This window comes from Lissotriton vulgaris, chromosome 5 (assembly GCF_964263255.1).
Source record: "Lissotriton vulgaris chromosome 5, aLisVul1.2, whole genome shotgun sequence".
NCBI lineage: Eukaryota > Metazoa > Chordata > Amphibia > Caudata > Salamandridae > Lissotriton > Lissotriton vulgaris.
This window is the reverse complement of record NC_141693.1, coordinates 2010900128-2010921650: the sequence shown is the minus strand read 5'-3', so window position 1 is coordinate 2010921650 and position 21523 is coordinate 2010900128. Positions and strand designations below refer to the sequence as shown.

The 21523-nt window shown below is 44.9% G+C and overlaps 1 protein-coding gene across 1 annotated transcript in view; it reads left to right on the top strand.

The window, feature by feature from the left end:
* Nucleotides 1–21523, top strand: part of HMCN2 (hemicentin 2) — a 563480-nt gene that overhangs the window by 404744 nt on the left and 137213 nt on the right. The window contains exons 50-55 of the mRNA XM_086924818.1: nucleotides 1831–2004; nucleotides 2637–2750; nucleotides 4945–5087; nucleotides 5540–5690; nucleotides 6102–6323; nucleotides 11374–11487. Of these exons, the coding sequence (XP_086780944.1) occupies nucleotides 1831–2004; nucleotides 2637–2750; nucleotides 4945–5087; nucleotides 5540–5690; nucleotides 6102–6323; nucleotides 11374–11487 (918 nt within the window). The remainder of the gene's footprint in view (nucleotides 1–1830; nucleotides 2005–2636; nucleotides 2751–4944; nucleotides 5088–5539; nucleotides 5691–6101; nucleotides 6324–11373; nucleotides 11488–21523) is intronic.

The following is a 21523-nucleotide window of genomic DNA, read 5'->3' as shown; positions in this document are numbered from 1 at the left end:
CAGTTTGGTCAACCCCAGTGCTTTCTTGCACAGTTTCCTTGTCCAGTTTGGTCCATGCCAGAGCTTTCACTCACACATTCCTTGTCCAGTTTGGTCAACCCCAGTGCTTTCTTGCACAGTTTCCTTGTCCAGTTTGGTCCACGCCAGAGCTTTCTTGCACAGTTTTCTTGTCCAGTTTGGTCAACCCCAGTGCTTTCTTGCACAGTTTTCTTGTCCAGTTTGGTCCACGCCAGAGCTTTCATGCATAGTTTCCTTGTCCAGTTTGGTCCACGCCAGAGCTTTCACGCACAGTTTTCTTGTCCAGTTTGGTCAACCCCAGTGCTTTCATGCATAGTTTCCTTGTCCAGTTTGGTCCACGCCAGAGCTTTCACTCACACATTACTTGTCCCGTTTGGTCCACGTCAGAGCTTTCACACACTTTCTTTGTCCGGATTGGTCCCTGCCAGAGCTTTCATGCACAGTTTCCTTGTCCAGTTTGGTCCATGTTAATGCTTTCATGCACCTTTTCCTTGTCTAGTTTGGTGGAAGCTGGAGCCTGTATGCCACATTGGCAGAATGCATGGTCCTAGTATCGTCCATGCAGGACGTGTTGGTGTTGTGAGTGAAGTTTTGACAGTGCTTCAGACTTATTGCAGCAGCTGCAGCTCAGTGCTGCACATGTGTGCTTTTGTCACAATGAAGCCAGAGTAGTGATCTTTCGGTGGAATGCACACCCCTCTGGCTCTGTTTTTGAACGCCTTGCAGGGCTGTGTTGGACTTGTCCAAACTCACAGAAGATGGAACTTAAAAGTCATGTCTGAGTAAGTGCAAGCCAGGGCCTATATACATGGTTGCCTTTCCACATTTGGTGCCAGCAGGCGCTGTCGAGCTTGCATCTGTCTTGGACCCGTCTTTGTCTGTAAAGGGACCCTCTTTGCAGGCTGTGAGTGAGTTACTAGTTGAATCAGATCACAAGTGCGACCCACTGTGGTGTGACATAGGTGCATTGAGCCCATCACCACAGTTTCATCTGAGCCTTCCACATTTGTACAGCCTTTTTACCCCGCAGAATTGTATGTTGACCCAAAGCTGCATCGGTGGCCCGGCCAGCATAATTTAAGGCAGGACCCAGTTAAATGGCTTTTGCACTACAAATGTAATATGGATTGGAGAGAGAGAGGGGTTATAATTACTTCCAATAGAACAGGTTCAGCAAGAGTGTTCGAGGCAAGGAATTGTAAATTTCAGCAGTTTCAATCAATATGTTAGGATATAATTTACATGCAAAGGTCTAGGACACAGTAGGTATATATATATATATATATATATATATATATCTCAATAAATGGATTATGTCCATATGACTACCTTAAATCACCACAACTTGGAGAATTCCTAACAGGCTGGCGGCTCAGTAGGGCCTGGCTGAGTCAAACACGGTTCAGACAGTCTGATATGTGACCGGCTCTGTTGCAACACCCCGATCTCCCAGCGGATTAGGGAGGTCTAATGATTTAACTACAGTCCTGCCTGTGTCAGATTTTCTCTACTGGGGTGAATTTTAGACATTGTTCTGCATTCTGTCCATCAATTGTTCTTTTTGCAGGATTTCTCACCCAGCCTTGAAGTTTGGGAGGACTAGGCAATGGTTGGACAGCTACAAAGCAGGAGGTACAAGGCCAGAGGCTCACGATAGATGCTGCGCATATAGAACCACTGCTCATAGCCCTCTTTCCTTGTGTTCAACCACTAAGGATTAGAAGGTTGCTTGGTGCAATGCTCAGGGAACTGTCTGCATCCATGCACTCTCCTAACCATCTTCTGGTCCTGATGTTCTGTCTCTTCCTGCAGTGAGTCCCCTTATTCCTGGAGGTGCTGATGACGGTGCCACTGAAGATGTCATCGTGATTGTCAATAACCCGATCCTGCTGATCTGCGAGGCCCTGGGGTTCCCTGTCCCCACTGTCACATGGCTCAAAGATGGGGTTCCCTTCCAGCCCTCAAGGAACACCCAGTTGCTCCCCGGTGAGTCTCCTTCAAAGTATGCGTGTTGTAGTGGCAGAGTCTGAGACTAGAGCTGTAAACATCACATGCCAGACAACACTTATTTTATGATGACAAGTTTTCCACAACTGCAGATATACACTACAGAAACATTCAGAGCCCCTGGGTCAGTCCATTAACTTCCTGGTCACCCTGGATTCTGTTGCTATGGGTCACTCAACTATAGTATCTGCACAGTGTCCCAGAATATCTTCAATGAATTGGTCTTCAAATTCTCAGCGTCCAATGACTGTCTGTACATCCACACTTGTGCCTGTAATTGGTTCTGGGATGACTCCCCTTGATAGATACCTCAGGGGGCTGGGTGGGTTGTAAGTGATCATGGGGGTGCTGGGATATGTGTTTTCTGCCGCACATTAAAGTGAGTGTTTGCCACTATTTATTTCTGCTCCTTAAAATGGAGTTTGGCTGGAATTTGTCCAACCGAATTGGTGTGTTGCATCCATGGTACAGAATTTGTGGGAGTCTCTGAAGTCAGGTTTTGACATAAAAGGCTAAGTTTCATGAAAAATTATATCATTTTTTGAGACAATATTGACTGAATTTGGGCTGCCTGTTCACGCTGACTAGCTCCCTGTTTCCTCCCTGAGCAGAAGGCCGTGCCCTGCAGATCCTTAATGCACAGGAAGAGGATGCCGGGAGTTACAGTTGCGTGGTCACCAACGAGGTCGGAGAGGCGGTCAAAGTTTACCACGTGAAAGTGTTCAGTACGTAGAAAGAATCTATTGTTTTGCATTTCAAAGTTTCTTTCCTAAACATATTTGGTGCTGTTGTAGGTGGGTGCAAACTAGATGTGCGTTGATATTGTACCTTCATTTACTGTCGCTGAGGACATCGTTATCAGTTAGTACTTACAGATGTAGCACAAATAAATCTAGGTGGTAAATTAGTTTTCCTAAAAACCTTTCACTAACATTTCTTTTGCAAATTATCTTTTATAATTTTCCATCCACTCTCTTTATATGACCTAACATCCTTTTATAAGTAAGTACATCCCCTCAATATATTGTATATTTTTTGTACTATATCTGGATTTAGATACATGATTACGCTTACCTTTGGGTACTTAGCCAAATCTGGATGCTACAAATAAGAAGCAAATTGATGTCATTTGGACATCATCAAGTTCTGAAAAGTTGGGTGAGTCCTTTAACTTGGACAGCATTAATGATCGGGAAGAATGGTTGAGTCTCTTCAGTTGGTCATCATGATGATAGGAAGGATGGAAGGATGGTTGGGTCTCTTCAGTTGGTCATCATGATGATAGGAAGGATGGAAGGATGGTTGGGTCTCTTCAGTTGGCCATCATGATGACTAGGAAGGATGGAAGGATGGTTGGGTCTCTTCAGTTGGCCATCATGATGACTAGGAAAGATGGTTGGGTGTCTTCAGTTGACCATCATGATAATAGGAAGGATGGAAGGATGGTTGGGTCTCTTCAGTTGGACATCATGATGACTAGGAAGGATGGAAGGATGGTTGGCGCCTTGAGACCCTCCGGGTAAGTAGTGCGCTCTACAAATGTCTTTGATTGATTGATTGGGTCTCTTCAGTTGGCCATCATGATGACTAGGAAGGATGGAAGGATGGTTGGGTCTCTTCAGTTGGCCATCATGATGACTAGGAAGGATGGAAGGATGGTTGGGTCTCTTCAGTTGACCATCATGATAATAGGAAGGATGGAAGGATGGTTGGGTCTCTTCAGTTGGACATCATGATGACTAGGAAGGATGGAAGGATGGTTGGGTCTCTTCAGTTGGCCATCATGATGACTAGGAAGGATGGAAAGATGGTTGGGTCTCTTCAGTTGGCCATCATGATGACTGGGAAGAATGGTCGGGTCTCTTCAGTTGGCCATCATGATGACTGGGAAGGATGGTCAGGTCTCTTCAGTTGGACACCATGATGACTAGGAAGGATAGTCGGGTCTCTTCAGTTGGACACCATGATGACTAGGAAGGATAGTCGGGTCTCTTCAGTTGGCCATCATGATGACTGGGATGGATGGTCGGGTCTCTTCAGTTGGATATCATGATGACTAGGAAGGATGGTCGGATCTCTATTGGACATTATGATGACTAGGAAGGATAGTCGGGTCTCTTCAGTTGGACACCATGATGACTAGGAAGGATAGTCGGGTCTCTTCAGTTGGACACCATGATGACTAGGAAGGATAGTCGGGTCTCTTCAGTTGGATATCATGATGACTAGGAAGGATAGTCGGGTCTCTTCAGTTGGCCATCATGATGACTGGGATGGATGGTCGGGTCTCTTCAGTTGGATATCATGATGACTAGGAAGGATGGTCGGGTCTCTATTGGACATTATGATGACTAGGAAGGATAGTCGGGTCTCTTCAGTTGGACACCATGATGACTAGGAAGGATAGTCGGGTCTCTTCAGTTGGCCATCATGATGACTGGGATGGGTGGTCGGGTCTCTTCAGTTGGGTATCATGATGACTAGGAAGGATAGTCGGGTCTCTTCAGTTGGCCATCATGATGACTGGGAAGGATAGTCGGGTCTCTTTAGTTGGCCATCATGATGACTGGGATGGGTGGTCGGGTCTCTTCAGTTGGATATCATGATGACTAGGAAGGATAGTCGGGTCTCTTCAGTTGGCCATCATGATGACTAGGAAGGATGGTCGGGTCTCCATTGGACATTATGATGACTAGGAAGGATAGTCGTGTCTCTTCAGTTGGACACCATGATGACTAGGAAGGATAGTCGTGTCTCTTCAGTTGGACACCATGAAGACTAGGAAGGATGGTTGTGTCTCTTCAGTTGGACATCAAGGTGACGAGGAAGGATAGTCGGGTCTCTTCAGTTGGCCATCATGATGACTGGGAAGCATAGTCGGGCCGGTTCCATTTCATGTCCATGTCCTTTTCTCCTCAGTCCCTCCACAGATCCAGACAGACACTGCCGATGGTAACCTTGTGGTGAAAGAAGTGAAGACAAAGGTCAACAGTACCCTATCTCTACACTGTGAGTCACGGGCAGTGCCAACACCAACACTCACCTGGTACAAAGATGGACAGGTTAGACCAAAACTTCTTTTGACATCAAATATTCATATTCCTAAAGTATTTCATGGTAGAAGGTACTCATTGGTTTTCACCTCACTAAATGTGCCATTTACTGAAATGTCTTCTCTGGCAGTGTCCTCTCCACTCGTAGTGTTCTTTATTGGTTTTCTGTCTCTGGTTTATCCTGATCTTTATTGTTTTGTCCTATCTGCCGTTGCCCTCTCTGGTCAGACTCTCTTGGGTATTGCTCTTTTTGTCTTTCGCTCTCTGTCCACTGTGTCATTGTCCCCCATATAATTTCCTGCTGTTCTTCCCTACTCTAACTTTGCCCTCTCTGTAAGTACATATTATAGCATTTCCCCCCACATTGCACTGTGCTCTGTGACCAGACAACTTTTCTAATGTGCTCTCAGAAAGCCTTTTGCAAACATTTTAAAAAGTGTCTTTTTTATTTTTATCTTCAGCTTTTAGAGAGTAAAGGCCACCTGCAGATTTCGAACGATGGACAAATGCTGCAGATGCAGCCAACCAGGGTCTCTGACTCCGGACACTACACCTGTGTTGCATCCAACATGGCCGGACAGGACGAGCGGGACTTTGACGTCAGCATTCAGGGTGTGCGGGCGTTTCACTATATCGATTTCACTGCCTGATGAAAAATGATGGTGTTTCATAGGGAGGGTGGAGCTATAGCATACGGTGCCCTAGTGGAGGAAGGTTGTCTACCTTGCAAGGAAAGCACAAAAATCAATGCAAATCCATATATAAATGTTGGGCCTCCCTTTAAATGGGATCAATTCATTCTTTTGGCCATGTGACCAGCCTCTGGAAGAGCCATACCTGACACTTCTTTAGCCAATAGGATTGACCACTTTGTTAATGGATGTAAAAAAGACCTTGGAAAGAGCAGAAGCAAAGCTGGAGGTCTTGAGAGGAGAACTAAGGGGAGGTTGTCTCATCACTGAGCACATTATTAACCTCAGACCTTGTGTGGACTGTCATTGAGACCTGCATTTTCTCTTTCAGTTCCCCCCATCTTCCAGAGACCCGGGAGCACCAATGCGGCCTTTGAGCTGGTGTACTGGAACAATGGTGATGAAGAGGACGTGACCGAGCACCGGGAGGTCATATTGGGGGATCCTGTGTCTATGCAATGTGACACCAACGCCATCCCTCCCCCGACACTCCGCTGGTACAAGGATGGGCGGCCGCTGCTTGCTTCTGAGACCGGTGTGCTATTATTACTAGGTAGGTGTCTCACCCGGTGTCCTGTACTCTGCCTGGTGTCATTCAGCAGCCCATGTGGTCGCAACACCCACATCTGCCTGTAGGTACGTTGCATGGGGGACTTCAGCGTGCCGGGTACTGTGAAGACCGTGGAGATGCAATCTTCATGAATTCTTGTTTTCAAGGATTAATTTTTTGTATTTAGATGCAGCCCTTCTCAGGGATCATGGAAACTAAAAATGAAGTTGTTAAAAACAGAGGGCATAATATGTTTCACTGATGGGAGACAGTGAGGCAAAACAGTGAGTTACAGCAATTTGTGTTTGAAGAACAATTGAAGAATTTAACAAAAACATCAGATTGCTTTTTAATGGAGGTTTGGCATGGAGCAGAGTTCACCCAGAAGGTCTTAGCCTTGAACAAGACATGATGTCCAATGCATGCTCTTTTCGGCAATTTAACTTTTGGTCAGTAGAGACAACATGCTTTTTTTCATTTGAAGTCTTCATTCTAGATTCATGCTGGCTGGGGAATAGATTTAAAATATCCAATGTCCAGTCATGTGTGTTTCTTAGAGGGTGGACAGGTATTAAGCTAGTAATGGCAGCATGTGTGAGGAGACTGCTCCTGAAATACCGTCTAGACAATGGTCAACATGCAAGGGTTTACAAAGAAGAAAAGAGCTGTGTGGTAGGATGGATAAGGCTTTGTATCAGACCCCATACACAGGGCAGACAGAGGCTACTGGGCCGGAACCATGGCCCATCACAAAAGTAAACAAGACACACAAAAAGTGAGTCAACACCTGGGAAATAGTCAAATGCTGGGCCCCTATTTGACCTATGATTCAGATAGGACCAAAGTGCTCTTAAAAAATCACCCAGGTTTCTAAACAATTGAACAAAATTGTAAGGAATGACCTCACACACCATGCTTTATCATTTGCCATGCTTGCTCGTCAAAGAATCCTTTTTCTCCTTTTGAGGATCATCTGGATATCATCTGTTGCGGTAATTCTGTTCATGGTGACAATCTTCTAGTATATCTAGCAGATGGACGTGGTGACGATCTTCTAGTATATCTAGCAGCTGCACATTGTGACAATCTTCTAGTATATCTAGCAGCTGGACATGGTGACAATCTTCTAGTATATCTAGCAGCTCGACATAGTTACCATTTCTAGTATATCTAGCAGCTGGACGTGGTGACGATCTTCTAGTATATCTGGCAGCTGCACGTGGCGACAATCTTCTAGTATATCTAGCAGCTAGACATAGTTACCATTTCTATTATATCTAGCAGCTGGACGTGGTGACAATCTTCTAGTATATGTAGCAGCTAGACATAGTTACCATTTCTAGTATATATAGCAGCTGGACGTGGTGACGATCTTCTAGTATATCTAGCAGCTGCACGTGGTGACTATCTTCTAGTATATCTAGCAGCGGGACGTGATGACTATCTTCTAGTATATCTAGCAGCTGGACATGGTGACGATCTTCTAGTGTATTTAGCAGCTGGAACTGGTGACGATCTTCTAGTATATCTAGCAGCTGGAAATGGTGACCATCTTCTGGTATATCTAGCAGCTGGATGTAGTGTCGATCTTCTAGTATATCTAGCAGCTGGATGTAGTGTCGATCTTCTAGTATATCTAGCAGCTGGATGTAGTGTCGATCTTCTAGTATATATCTAGCAGCTGGATGTAGTGTCGATCTTCTAGTATATCTAGCAGCTGGACGTAGTGACGATCTTCTAGTATATCTAGCAGCTGGAAATGGTGACGATCTTCTAGTATATCTAGCAGCTGGATGTAGTGTCGATCTTCTAGTATATCTAGCAGCTGGATGTAGTGTCGATCTTCTAGTATATCTAGCAGCTGGACATGGTGACGATCTTCTAGTATATTTAGCAGCTGGAACTGGTGACGATCTTCTAGTATATCTAGCAGCTGGACGTAGTGACGATCTTCTAGTATATCTAGCAGCTGGACGTAGTGACGATCTTCTAGTATATCTAGCACCTTGACGTGGTGACGATCTTCTAGTATATTTAGCAGCTGCAACTGGTGACAATCTTCTAGTATATTTAGCAGCTGGAACTGGTGACGATATTCTAGTATATCTAGCAGCTGGAAATGGTGACGATCTTCTAGTATATCTAGCAGCTGGACATGGTGACGATCTTCTAGTATATTTAGCAGCTGGAACTGGTGACGATCTTCTAGTATATCTAGCAGCTGGAAATGGTGACAATCTTCTAGTATATCTAGCAGCTGGATGTAGTGTCGATCTTCTAGTATATCTAGCAGCTGGATGTAGTGTCGATCTTCTAGTATATCTAGCAGCTGGATGTAGTGTTGATCTTCTAGTATATCTAGCAGCTGGACGTAGTGACGATCTTCTAGTATATCTAGCAGCTGGAAATGGTGACGATCTTCTAGTATATCTAGCAGCTGGAAATGGTGACGATCTTCTAGTATATCTAGCAGCTGGATGTAGTGTCGATCTTCTAGTATATCTAGCAGCTGGATGTAGTGTCGATCTTCTAGTATATCTAGCAGCTGGACATGGTGACGATCTTCTAGTATATCTAGCAGCTGGATGTAGTGTCGATCTTCTAGTATATCTAGCAGCTGGATGTAGTGTCGATCTTCTAGTATATCTAGCAGCTGGACATGGTGACGATCTTCTAGTATATTTAGCAGCTGGAACTGGTGACGATCTTCTAGTACATCTAGCAGCTGGACGTAGTGACGATCTTCTAGTATGTTTAGCAGCTGGAACTGGTGACGATCTTCTAGTATATCTAGCAGCTGGAAATGGTGACGATCTTCTAGTATATCTAGCAGCTGGACATGGTGACGATCTTCTAGTATATTTAGCAGCTGGAACTGGTGACGATCTTCTAGTATATCTAGCAGCTGGAAATGGTGACGATCTTCTAGTTTATCTAGCAGCTGGATGTAGTGTCGATCTTCTAGTATATCTAGCAGCTGGATGTAGTGTCGATCTTCTAGTATATCTAGCAGCTGGATGTAGTGTCGATCTTCTAGTATATCTAGCAGCTGGATGTAGTGTCGATCTTCTAGTATATCTAGCAGCTGGAGGTAGTGACGATCTTCTAGTATATCTAGCAGCTGGAAATGGTGACGATCTTCTAGTATATCTAGCAGCTGGAAATGGTGACGATCTTCTAGTATATCTAGCAGCTGGATGTAGTGTCGATCTTCTAGTATATCTAGCAGCTGGACATAGTGACGATCTTCTAGTATATCTAGCAGCTGGACGTAGTGACGATCTTCTAGTATATCTAGCAGCTGGAAATGGTGACGATCTTCTAGTATATCTAGCAGCTGGACGTAGTGACGATCTTCTAGTATATCTAGCAGCTGGACGTAGTGACGATCTTCTAGTATATCTAGCACCTTGACGTGGTGACGATCTTCTAGTATATTTAGCAGCTGCAACTGGTGACAATCTTCTAGTATATTTAGCAGCTGGAACTGGTGACGATATTCTAGTATATCTAGCAGCTGGAAATGGTGACGATCCTCTAGTATATCTAGCAGCTGGACATGGTGACGATCTTCTAGTATATTTAGCAGCTGGAACTGGTGACGATCTTCTAGTATATCTAGCAGCTGGAAATGGTGACAATCTTCTAGTATATCTAGCAGCTGGATGTAGTGTCGATCTTCTAGTATATCTAGCAGCTGGATGTAGTGTCGATCTTCTAGTATATCTAGCAGCTGGATGTAGTGTCGATCTTCTAGTATATCTAGCAGCTGGACGTAGTGACGATCTTCTAGTATATCTAGCAGCTGGAAATGGTGACGATCTTCTAGTATATCTAGCAGCTGGAAATGGTGACGATCTTCTAGTATATCTAGCAGCTGGATGTAGTGTTGATCTTCTAGTATATCTAGCAGCTGGATGTAGTGTCGATCTTCTAGTATATCTAGCAGCTGGACATGGTGACGATCTTCTAGTATATCTAGCAGCTGGATGTAGTGTCGATCTTCTAGTATATCTAGCAGCTGGATGTAGTGTCGATCTTCTAGTATATCTAGCAGCTGGACATGGTGACGATCTTCTAGTATATTTAGCAGCTGGAACTGGTGACGATCTTCTAGTACATCTAGCAGCTGGACGTAGTGACGATCTTCTAGTATGTTTAGCAGCTGGAACTGGTGACGATCTTCTAGTATATCTAGCAGCTGGAAATGGTGACGATCTTCTAGTATATCTAGCAGCTGGACATGGTGACGATCTTCTAGTATATTTAGCAGCTGGAACTGGTGACGATCTTCTAGTATATCTAGCAGCTGGAAATGGTGACGATCTTCTAGTTTATCTAGCAGCTGGATGTAGTGTCGATCTTCTAGTATATCTAGCAGCTGGATGTAGTGTCGATCTTCTAGTATATCTAGCAGCTGGATGTAGTGTCGATCTTCTAGTATATCTAGCAGCTGGATGTAGTGTCGATCTTCTAGTATATCTAGCAGCTGGACGTAGTGACGATCTTCTAGTATATCTAACAGCTGGAAATGGTGACGATCTTCTAGTATATCTAGCAGCTGGAAATGGTGACAATCTTCTAGTATATCTAGCAGCTGGATGTAGTGTCGATCTTCTAGTATATCTAGCAGCTGGACATAGTGACGATCTTCTAGTATATCTAGCAGCTGGACGTAGTGACGATCTTCTAGTATATCTAGCAGCTGGAAATGGTGACGATCTTCTAGTATATCTAGCAGCTGGATGTAGTGTCGATCTTCTAGTATATCTAGCAGCTGGACATAGTGACGATCTTCTAGTATATCTAGCAGCTGGACATAGTGACGATCTTCTAGTATATCTAGCAGCTGTACGTGGTGACAATCTTCTAGTATATCTAGGAACTGCATGTGGTGACGATCAACTACTATATCTAGCCCCCTGTCTTTCAGCACCCCCCCTCTTGGTATTTAATGTTGTGTGAGCCCTGGACACTGGTGTATCTGAGAAGTTGTCTCTCCGCCCCTTATTTCTCAGCTCAAAAACAGTCTAACAGCCTGTTTACCTTTCAGGTGGTCGCTTGCTGCAGATCCCGATGGCCAGAGCCGAGGATTCTGGGAAGTACACTTGTGAGGCGACCAATGAAGTGGGAGAGGACAGCTTGCACTATGAGCTGGTGGTGCTGAGTAAGTATCTGTGATGGGTAAGACCCCGCAGTCTGCCTTTTTGTCTTTGCTCTGGGTTAATATTAACATACCAAACACAAGCACTTGTTATCTGTTACAATCTTAGGAGAGTTGTACAGGGGAAGTCACAGGGCATTTAATGTTAAGACCCGCTCCTCTCCGGTGTACATTGGAGCTATTCCCTCTCACCTGTTGGTGTCTCACTGTAAATATATTAGTTGATAACTTTAAACACTTAAGCCTGACCATTAAACACTATCCATACTCTAAAGATGTTTTAGTAACATGTTAGTCCATAACTTCATGTATTTTAGTACTTTACTTTAAAGATGCTTGATCTATTAATTTGAACATAGGTTGGTCCTTCACGTTAAGTAAGCGTTGGTCTGTCCCTTTAAACATGTTCATTCTAATATGAGAGTTACACATGCCAGGCTACCTAACATGTTACAACCATACTAAATTAGGGGATGTTCTAGACGCAATAAAACATCTGATACAACAATATGATAAAAAGACTAAAAAGTAGTGAGCGAGGGCCGGACTTTGGCTATGAAATAATGAAAAGTTTTTTTTAGTTCCTTGGAGCTGTGGCCTCTGGTCTTGTGATTTGACGTTCTTCATATCCACGAGTGTCAAGATTTTGGCATGAAGTGCAGTTTCATTTTCTGAATTTTCTCTTTAATGTGTCGGCACTCAGTGACTGTTGGAAATTTGCCCCTGCTGCTTGTTCACCCCGAATGTTTTGCCTTTTTTGCTGAACCAGAATTTTTGTTGGCTATAGAACTTTGCACTTTACGCCTGCAAACCAATGGTAAAGTTCTTGTACTACTCCTTTCAACATGGTAAAATGTGTATACTCCCCACTGAATTATTTAATTTACCTGTAAGCCCTTAGTATAAGGTACACCCCAGAGTATACCGGGCCTTTAAGTCAAATTTCACAAGTGGACTGCAACCCCCTTTGTGCCATCCACTACATTCACAAAATAATCATGACTGCAGGCCCAAACTAGTAGCATGGTTGTGCAGGTTTTAACTGAAAATACGACATGTCAGAATAACCCCTTTTGACAGGCCTAAACCTTCCTCTTACATATATATGTCACCCCTATGTAGTCCTTCAGTCCTTTTGCCCATAAGGCAAGGTGCATGGCATTTAAAAGTAGGACATGTAAACATGTTCTTACAGTGGAAATGCCCTCAGAGATATTTTATTTGTAGCAGGATTGGCTGTTCCATAAGAAAACACTGGAATAGAATTATAAATACTAATCCTGTATCTCGGGAATGAAACTAACTAGAAAAGCCATTAAACAACTCTATTTAATAGTTGTGAAAAAGTCCAATTCAGTGATGAAGTTGGATTTATACAAATTTTATGGAAAGGCAACTTTTAAAAAGTTACCTTTGCCCTGCCTGAAATCCCTGGAAGCTAATTCTACATGTTCTCCTACTTTGGCCAGCCAGCAATTAGCATTTAATTTGCTGTGAAAAAGGCGTAAACGTCATCTCCTAAGCAAAACAGTAGGTGTTCCTAAAGATGCAGAGACCACCCTGCTGAAACTGACAGAATTTGCAAAGGTGGGCTGGAAGGATCGTTTTTGACATTAAAGTGCCAAGTCCTGCTTGAATCTCACATCCTGCTTGACGCGTCTGCTGGTGTTTTTTGATACAACACTTTGGGGGACTTTAAAGAGGCCTACCCTATCACAGGAAAATGTTAGCTGACACTTTGGCAAGGTGCTTGTTTTGTCCTGGCAGCCAATCAGGCCCCAATCTCCGTGGGACTCTCCTTGACATTACAGCGTCATAGCCTGTTGGACAAGTCTGCTGGATTTATATATAACGTTAGCGGGGGCACTTCAAATTAGGAAAACAGAATGCCAGAACACTGTGGGGCATATTTACAATGTAATGGCACAGTACGGCGCTGCAAGCAATTTAACTGCGTTGTGTCATTACAAGAATGCAGTGCACCCTCATGTTTTCTGCAGGTGCTAAAAAAGCTGCCTAGCACCAGGGCCGTAACCCTTGCACAGTGGTGCAAGGGTGTGTGTTGCACGGATGATTGGGTTTGTGCAGTAAGGAGCACCTTCCTGCACAAAAACAATCATTAATGGTGTTTTGCTCATTCTATGTTTGCTACAGAATGCATACATAGAAAGAGCAGAAAACGAGGAGAAATAAAAGTATTTCTCCTCGTTGCGCCACTCTAATGCCTCCCTTTAAAGGCGTTTGATTTTGGCTTCTTCAGACTTACAGATCATTGTAAATCTGGTGGTGTGTCAAAAAGAAATGTGTGTTGTGTGGGAACGCCTACAGCAAAACCATTGAACACCCCTTTGCCGTAGTAAACTGCGGTGAAGAGGGTCATATTTACTAGGCGGCGATAAGCCAAAGAAAGTGGCTTGGCGCCACCCTGCAAATATGGATCAGAGCATTGTGCCACCGGAGCATCAGAAAAAGCGACACTCCAGTGGCGCAATGCCCTTGTACATATGCCCATGTGTTCGTATCCACTGTCTGCTGAAAACTCACCTTAGATTTTACCAAACTTTTGTCTCTGAGTTTGTTGGGGGTGCAGGGACTGCCTAACACTGCATTGTAGTGTTAGATGCAGGATGGCACAAGGTTTACAGTAGCACACTCCCACACACACACCTGCCCTTAGAGTCCAAGTTTAGTGTGGCTGAAGACTTCTGCCATCTTGAAAATGCCCAAAGTGGGTTGAGTTAGCCCCGGGAAATTTACCCCATTGGTTAGGGTGTACCCAGGTGTAATTCCCATCCAAAGCTCCTGTCAGACTTAAATGTGGCACCTCGGGGCAACCACCTCAGAACACTGCTGGACCTGTGGAAGATCAGAAGATGACTGAAACTGCTGTCTGAGTCCTGAGAAGAGCCTAGAAGACTGGACCGGTTCTCCAAGGGGCATATATAAAGGGGTCTCCAAGGGGCATATAGCTGACCTCCTGTTAAAGATGTAGGGACAGGACAAGCTATAAGAAGCCATTTCCTCAACTCCCCAGCTGGCCATGGCAGGTGCACCTGGACTGAACCCAGCTGTGGCCTCTGCCTAACAATCTGTGAGACTAAGTGTCATCCCTGAGGTCCTGGGGCTTTATAAGTGTACCCTGTGGTGGATTGGGCTTTACAAGACTCAAATCAGAAGGTAAACCTTTGAGCAGGATGAACCTGGTTAAAAGAGGAAAGAGTCTTTTTCTCACCACAGTGCATATTTTCAACAAAAGGATTTTACCTGGAGCCTGTAGGATTTTCTGCCATGAGCTGCGGAATCATCTCAATAAAGGGCATCGGTGAGGAAACGTGGTTCTAGGCATAATGTAGATCACTGATGAGTCATCAAGCAAGAGTGGGTCTAGGATAAGGTAGATCCCTACATCAAGCAAGAGTGGGTCCAGGCTGATGTAGATCACTGCTGAGTCATCATGCAAGAGTGGCTCTAGGCTGACGTAGATCACCGATAGGTCATCAAGCAAGAGTGGGTCTAGGCTAATGGAGATCCCTGATGAGTCATCAAGCAAGAGTGGCTCTAGGCTAATGTAGATCACTGATGAGTCATCAAGCAAGAGTGGGTCCAGATTGATGTAGATCACTGCTGAGTCATCATGCAAGAGTGGCTCTAGGCTAATGTAGATCACTGATGAGTCATCAAGCAAGAGTGGCTCTAGGCTAATGTAGATCACTGATGAGTCATCAAGCAAGAGTGGGTCCAGATTGATGTAGATCACTGCTGAGTCATCAAGCAAGAGTGGCTCTAGGCTAATGTAGATCCCTGTTGAGTCATCAAGCAAGAGTGTGTTTAGGAAAAGGTAGATCACTGCTGAGTCATCAAGCAAGAGTGGGTTCTGGGATAAGATATATCACTGCTGAGTCATCAAGCAAGAGTGGCTCTAGGCTAATGTAGATCACTGATGAGTCATCAAGCAAGAGTGGCTCTAGGTTAATGTAGATCACTGATGTGTCATCAAGCAAGAGTGGGTCCAGGTTGATGTAGATCACTGCTGAGTCATCATGCAAGAGTGGCTCTAGGCTAATGTTGATCACTGATGAGTCATCAAGCAAGAGTGGGTCCAGGTTGATGTAGATCACTGCTGAGTCATCATGCAAGAGTGGCTCTAGGCTGATGTAGATCACTGATAGGTCATCAAGCAAGAGTGGGTCTAGGCTAATGTAGATCCCTGTTGAGTCATCAAGCAAGAGTGTGTTTAGGAAAAGGTAGATCACTGCTGAGTCATCAAGCAAGAGTGGGTCTGGGATAAGATAGATCACTGCTGAGTCATCAAGCAAGAGTGAGTCCAGGTTGATGTAGATCACTGCTGAGTCATCATGCAAGAGTGGCTCTAGGCTGATGTAGATCACCGATAGGTCATCAAGCAAGAGTGGGTCGAGGCTAATGTAGATCACCGATGAGTCATCAAGCAAGAGTGGGTCTAGGATAAGGTAGATCACTGCTGAGTCATCAAGCAAGAGTGGGTCTAGGCCGGCGGTACTCAAAGTACGGCCCGCAGGCCAATTGTGGCCCGCTAGTCCATTCCATACGCCCCGTGGAAATCAGCAGACACGAAATCGGACTAATTTCTGTCTGCTGTAATTCCTCGGGGACGCACTGCCAGTAAAAGTATGAAAAGGGCATGTGTGGACAACCAGTGTCTCGCATGCTCACCCGTAGCCCCCACCCTCATCTGCCCCTCTGGTGTCACCTGCTCACTCTGCCATTGAGGCTGTGCTGCCTGTACGTGCTGCTCACAGACAGTGTGGCCACTTTAATCTTTCAATTGGTGCTGGTAAAATATCGCTGTCTCTGTAGTTAAATTTATGTTTTTAAGGCCCCTGGTTAGGGTTTTAGCAGAGCCGGGACTTTCTTTCCTCATGGTGTCAGAGCAGGCACGTAGTGTAAACAGAATAAATAAAATTAGGTTCCAGCAATGTCCTCATGTGAATCCATGGGCTGCGCATACCCTTTTGTTTTCAGGCATGACTTCACTTTAGGCATTTGGGATGCTACAGGCTCTCGTTTCACAACAGTGGAGCTTTGGTTTACAGGTGGAATTGGGGGAGATACAGTTTAAACACATAGTTATATGCATCGGAAACAGCCCAGTAGGATAATTTTAGATACATCCCAGCTTCTCTACTTTATGAAATTGTGTGAATGCGAGTGAAAAATGTATGTGCCTCTGTTAGGGACAATATTTCTAACATTTTTTACAGGCAATTCAGCATGCTTTTTGCATTGCTTTAGAAAGTGTACTACTTTTCAGTCATCCAACACTACCTGTCTGAGTCTTGGAACTGATCAGGTCTTTTATGCTGCAGAATTGAACAGCAAATAGTTATTGGTTTTGGAACACATTAGGTAGAGTCAGAGCTGAGGGGACAAGGGCTCAGTGTGAACATAGAGGGCAGAGGCAGGATGAACCGGTAGAGGTAATGGGAAGGGGCAGAGAAAGAAAACCAGAGGGACTGTCAGAAAGTATAAAAGCAGAACGAGAAGCGCAATGAGGAGTTATGGAAAGGTTAAGGGTTAAGAGAAGAGAGCGAGGGAGTAGGAGCAACGTGACATGAGCGCAGAGTAAGGGTATTGCAGGATATAAAGAGCGTGATGGGGCAGGAGCAGAGTAAGGACAGGAAGAGTGGGCTGCTCTTCATGTAAGGACTATATTGAGAGATATATATGAAAGGTGAGTGCCAAGTCAGGGACATGGGCAAGGAAATAGTGAGGGGTACGACAATAATGGAACCAAAAACTATGAGTTAGCAGCAGAGAGAAGGGAAGCTGTGAAGTGAAGGTTTAAAGCAGAACTGCAGGAAGGACAAAGGAACTGGCTGATCAGTAGAGTAAACCTTCAGTAGAGTAAACCGTCAGTAGAGCGAAGGTGTACAGGCACAATGAGTGTGTAGGCGCTGAGTGACGCAGTAGGGCACAAGAGGGTAGGCTTAGAGTGGTGCGTTAGCGTGCCATGAGAGATTAGGCCTAGGATGAGGTGTTAGGGCACAATGAGAGGCTAGGCAGTTTGATAGGGTATGAGGAGAGTGAGAGAAATAATGCTGAATAAAATAGACAAGTGTGGCACCAAAAAGGTGTGACCAGATATGGGTAGATTGTGATGGAAGGAGAGCAGGTGCGCGTTAAAAAGTCAAGGTGTGGAGAGAGTGAATGCAGGTTAAGACGTTGGGGCCAGAGTAGGTGCGAAGCGACAGGCTATGAGCATAGTGAAATAGAAGGGCCAGGAAAAGAGTATAAGCAGAGTGAAGAGAGGTGGAATAATGAGGTTGTTGGGTCAGAGAGAGAGAGCAGAGAGATACTGGGAGCAGATTGAGATGCTAGTAATAGAAAGAGGGGTAGGGGCAGTGTGAGAGGCATTTATGAGATAAGGAAAGAACCAAGGGTAAAGAGAGAGGTATAATGAGTCGTGTAAATTGATGGTAAAACAATAGGAGAAGAGTAAAGTTGTGACAGAGCGCCAAGCTGTGGGACGGGTCAAGAAAAAAGTGAATTATTAAGGCCAAAGTGGTGGGCAGAGGTAGGATGAGGGGGTAAAGTAGAGGAATATGGCAAGAATGAAACAATCATATGGTAGGGTCCGAGTTAGAGCGCAGGGTCAGAATTAATGCACAGGATCACAGCGGATCCTAGGCGCAGTGTCATTGAGTGTAGGGCCCAGGAGCGGACCCTTGGAGCAGAGTCATTGAGTGTAAGGCCCAGCACTCCCCAGACTTTACTCTTCTCAAAAGAGCACGTGGTGGTGGTGTGCGTCACTGCTGCATTTTCAGCACGGAGGGAGGCCAAAAATGAAACCCAGGGCCGTCATTGGGAGCGCTTACACGTGCTACAAGATTTACAGCCCTGGGACCCACAAACACGGTACGTCAACACTTTACAAAACAAGACAACGATGGAAAACTATGGTCAGAAACTCACAGATCCCAGTAAAAAAATATATATATATTGACAGTATTTTTTAGTGTGGTATTGGGTTCCCAAGGCCTGCATGCTCCGCAGAAATACCCACTTACACCAAAGAACTGTTGGCACGGAAACTGAAAAGTACAAAAGACAAGTTTATTAAGACCCCATGGGGTGGTGGTACATTCCTACAGCACCCTTCGGTAATGCAAGAAGTATCAAACCGAACACTGGTGCGAATCCTTCTTTTATACGTTTTACAGGTAATAAAAGATAGGCGGTACAAGGTTACAGAGCTTTATGTACATATATGGTCATTTTTGGAGCACAGCCAACTCATGGGAGGGGTTACATCTCCATTGGTCAGTTTGGCGGAACATTCCTAAGGGATGACTGGTCAGTTGAGACTGCGCATGTACAAGCTTGACCGTTACCAAAAATAGCCTGTTGCTGGGCAAACTCGAGTGGTCAGCGGCACGGGCAAAGGACTAAAAGGGCATGCTGACCACGAGGCCGCTCATTCCCTAAAATGGCCGCCGTACATACAAAATGGCGTTTTCGAGTAAAGCCAATTTAAGGGAAATAACGTGTAGCAAAGCTAAGCGCTAACCCGGCCATTGTCAAATTACGACAGACGACCCTTTTAGCGTTTAGCTGAAGCTACCTCATAGTGGACGTAGTCGGGATACTCATCTTCGATGTCAATTAACATTATCTGAGCTACTTCTTTATGGAGCATCAATTCATTTCGGGCAAGAGCTCGTCTAGATGGAATACAGGCTGATAAACACATAGAACATAAGGCAGGGCCACATTGTATACATAAACATAGGAAGAATAAGATCCCAACTACAACACATAGGATTGTCAGTAGCTTCCAGCCCCAGGTACTCAACATTGACCAGAACCACCCCGATAAAGTCCACGTGCCATTGTCCGGGTGTATCTCAGCAGCAATTTTGTGAAGTTTTGAAATTGCATCATAAACAGATGGCGAATTATCTGGCATGTACACGCAGCAGCTACTTCCGATGATTCTACATGCCCCCCCTCGATCAGCTAGAACCACATCTAGAACCATACGATTCTGGAGCGTAACAATTCTAGAAATTTGAAGTTCTTCTGTTATATTCCCTAATGCAATAGCAGTATCATTAGCGACAGCCTCGACAACACGAGTCAGTCGTCGTATTTTCCGACTGTTCAAAGCAGCCCCCACAAAAGAGAACAATCCCAAATTAAAGTCTACATATTGTTGCAAAGCAGTATCGGTCTGGTCAATATCGTCCAAGACCACAGTACGTTTAACTCGATTTAACACAAAATCGTGGTAAAGCACATAGTCATTGTGATACATTGGTGGGGCAATGAATACAGGGGGCAATACAAAAGAAACATAGCATGTGCCCAACCATCCTAAAGGGAGCTGATGATAGCCTTTAGTACCACAGATAAAGTATGTATTTCGGGATGCCACAAATGATATGCCGTTCGGACTGTCAAATGTAAGTGTGGTGTTCACTTTTCCCCACCGGGATTGTACCTTTATTTCGTATACAGAGATCGGCCTTAGTATTTATAACATTAATGACATGCGAACTAGACATATTAATGTTCCTTTGATTGCTGTAAATTCGGGGTGCAGACACATTATCGGGGCGGTACTCTTCCCATTCAAATCGAGTACCCTCAGCTCGTGGATAACCATCTCGGTCATGATAGCATATTTTATTTAAACGGAAAAGCACCCCCCCTTTTGTTGGCCATCGCAAAGTGAATAGGAGAGTATACCAGGCGTGGCAGGAACCATTGTGAGAGAATGGGAGTGGGATGAGCGGGGTTCCCCCCTTTTTCTGATGACCAGGCAACATCCCACACACCCAACAGTTAGACGTGTTCGTCATATTATGAGTATGATGCAAAATCTGAATGAAGCTATTGTTCAGGTAAGTCTGTCGGTGCCGTTCTTCATGGTAGGGTAAGGTGAAGTGAAAATGTTCAGATGGAGCCGGGGTAGTCGGCAGCAAATGTTCTCGTACAGGCACCACAAGTTCTACTACCCAGGCTATCACTGCTATCACCACAATTGTCAGTATGAACAAGATAGCACCAAGAATTCTCTTGTCTCGTGATGCAGAGGACGCTATAGTTCAAAGAGTTCACAATGTCTCAGATGTATATATCTAGAAAAATAAAAAGATGGTGCTGAGCTCCGAGGTAGCCGTTGTTTTCTTCTCCGGGGTCAAGACGGGTGTCACTACTCTTGGCAGAACTGATCCCCCCCCTTGAGATTCCCGGCTTCCGTTTCACAAACCCCAGAGCGGTAACCAACCAGTCTCGCACAAAAAGAAAATCTTCTTCCTATCTTGGCCGCAAATCTTAGCGCTGTCGTCCAGAAACAGTGTGGTCCGGGAAGGCTCCCTCAGATTCGGCCGACGTCACAGCTGGGCTCTTTTCTTTTTCCAAGATCTCTTTGTAGTCGGACAGCACCGTAGGATTCACTAGGTCCGGGGAGACCCACCGCTTTCTGTTAGACACTCGCACAGCCGTTCGAGTTGCCAGGAGGACTTGCTTGGGGCCACGCCACCTCGGTTCCAAGCTGTTCGCCCTCTCAAACGAACGAATCATCACATAGTCCCCAGGACGGAGACTATGGGCCTCTCCAATGGAATTATCAGGGAGCGCTTCTCCAACCTGTTGATGAATAGAAAGCAAATCATTTGTTAATCGTGCCAAATAATCATTCATCATTATACAAGGCACATCATGTATCAGTCGCGGCTTAGGAACTCCCCATATATTCATAGGCCTTCCAAACACCACTTCATACGGTGTGAGGCCAGTTCGAGAGTGGGGCACTGATCTAAGAGAGAGCAATGCTAGCGGCAAGGCATCTGGCCACTTCAATGACGTGGACGCCACAATCTTAGCCAGTTTCAACTTCAACGTGGCATTGTACCGCTCCACAAGACCTGCTGACTGAGGGTGGAACACAGCATGGAACTTCTGCTGAATCCCCAGTCCCTTTAGCACATATTCCACAATTTTCCCAACAAAATGAGGACCATTATCGCTCCACAAAAATTTGCAAACTCCAAATCGA